The 1235-nt window shown below is 46.2% G+C and overlaps 1 protein-coding gene across 3 annotated transcripts in view; it reads left to right on the top strand.

The window, feature by feature from the left end:
• The window catches only part of PLAUR (plasminogen activator, urokinase receptor), a 28145-nt gene that overhangs the window by 21233 nt on the left and 5677 nt on the right, over nucleotides 1–1235 (top strand). For 2 of the 3 annotated variants that reach the window (XM_017502331.2, XM_017502332.2), the window contains exon 6: nucleotides 203–349. The exons of the other annotated variant lie outside the window; for it this stretch is intronic. In XM_017502331.2, the coding sequence (XP_017357820.1) occupies nucleotides 203–349 (147 nt within the window). The remainder of the gene's footprint in view (nucleotides 1–202; nucleotides 350–1235) is intronic. 3 annotated transcript variants of the gene reach the window in all.

Genomic DNA, 1235 nt, shown 5'->3' with positions numbered 1-1235 from the left:
AAAAAAAAAAAAAAAAAAAAAGTTGAGGTTTCTCTCAAGCCCTGGAAAACCATCCCTCCTCCAAATGCCATTCAGATGCCTGACCACAAGGTGGCTCCAAGACATCTCTGGCTCCGAGTGGGAGTCCTGGGGAAGTCATTCAAGGAAGTGGGGATCCAGGCACTAATCTTCTTGGTCTCTGTGTCTCTGGTCTTCTCCTAAGTCCTGTCACTTGCAAATCTGCCGAAGAATGGCCACCGGTGTTACAGCTGCCAGGGGAACAGCACCCATGGATGTTCCTCTGAAAACATTGTCCTCACTGACTGCCGAGGCCCCATGAACCAATGTCTAGAAGCCACCGGCATTTACGGTGAGGCCCTTTCCGAGGCTGAGAGGGGATACTTACTGGGGGTAGAAGGTTCTCCAAGAGACTGACTTCCAGTTAAGCTGGACTTAACTTTGGTGGATCTCCCTGTGGAAAAGGTGGGATTTTCTTCAGGTGAGTGGATATTGTTGTAAGGAATTAGGACTTATCCATCAGAATGTAAACGTTTTTGCCATAGAATAGTGGAATTCAGGCTGGGTGTGGTGGCTCAAGCATGTACTCTCAGCACTTTGGGAGGCTGAGACCAGAGGATCTCTTGATGGCAGGAGGTTGAGACCAGCCCAGGCAACATGGCAAGTTCCCCATCTTTAGAAAAAGAAAAAAAGAAAAAAAAAAAAAAGGTGGAATTCTTTGGTGGCAAGATTTCTTGTGGGTTGGGGGATTTGCTGAAGACATCTCAGGCTTTGGTCTTGTGATGTCCTGGAAAGGTCTCTGTATTCCAGTGGTTCATAAGGTCTTTGGTCTCAACTCCTTCATGCTCTTAAAAATTATTGCTGGCCAGGCATGGTGGCTCACACTTGTAATCCCAGCACTTTGGGAGGCCGAGGTGGTGGACCACTTGAGGTCAGGAGTATGAGACCAGCCTGGCCAACGTGGTGAAATCCTGTCTCTACAAAAAAATACAAAAATTAGCTGGGTGTGCTGTCCCACACCTGTAACCCCAGCTACTCAGGAGGCTGAGGCACGAGAATCTCTTGAACCCAGGAGGAGGAGGTTGCAGTGAGTGGAGATTGCACCACTGCACTCCAGCCTAGATGACAGAATGAGACTTTGTCTCAAAAAAAAGTTGTTGTTTATTGTTTATGTCAGTGATTTCTATAGATAAATGCCATATTAAAAATTAAAACTGAGAAATCTTTTTTTTTTTTTT

Source organism: Cebus imitator, unplaced genomic scaffold, assembly GCF_001604975.1.
Source record: "Cebus imitator isolate Cc_AM_T3 unplaced genomic scaffold, Cebus_imitator-1.0 Scaffold296, whole genome shotgun sequence".
Taxonomy (NCBI): domain Eukaryota; kingdom Metazoa; phylum Chordata; class Mammalia; order Primates; family Cebidae; genus Cebus; species Cebus imitator.
This window is presented reverse-complemented; position numbering and strand designations above follow the sequence as displayed.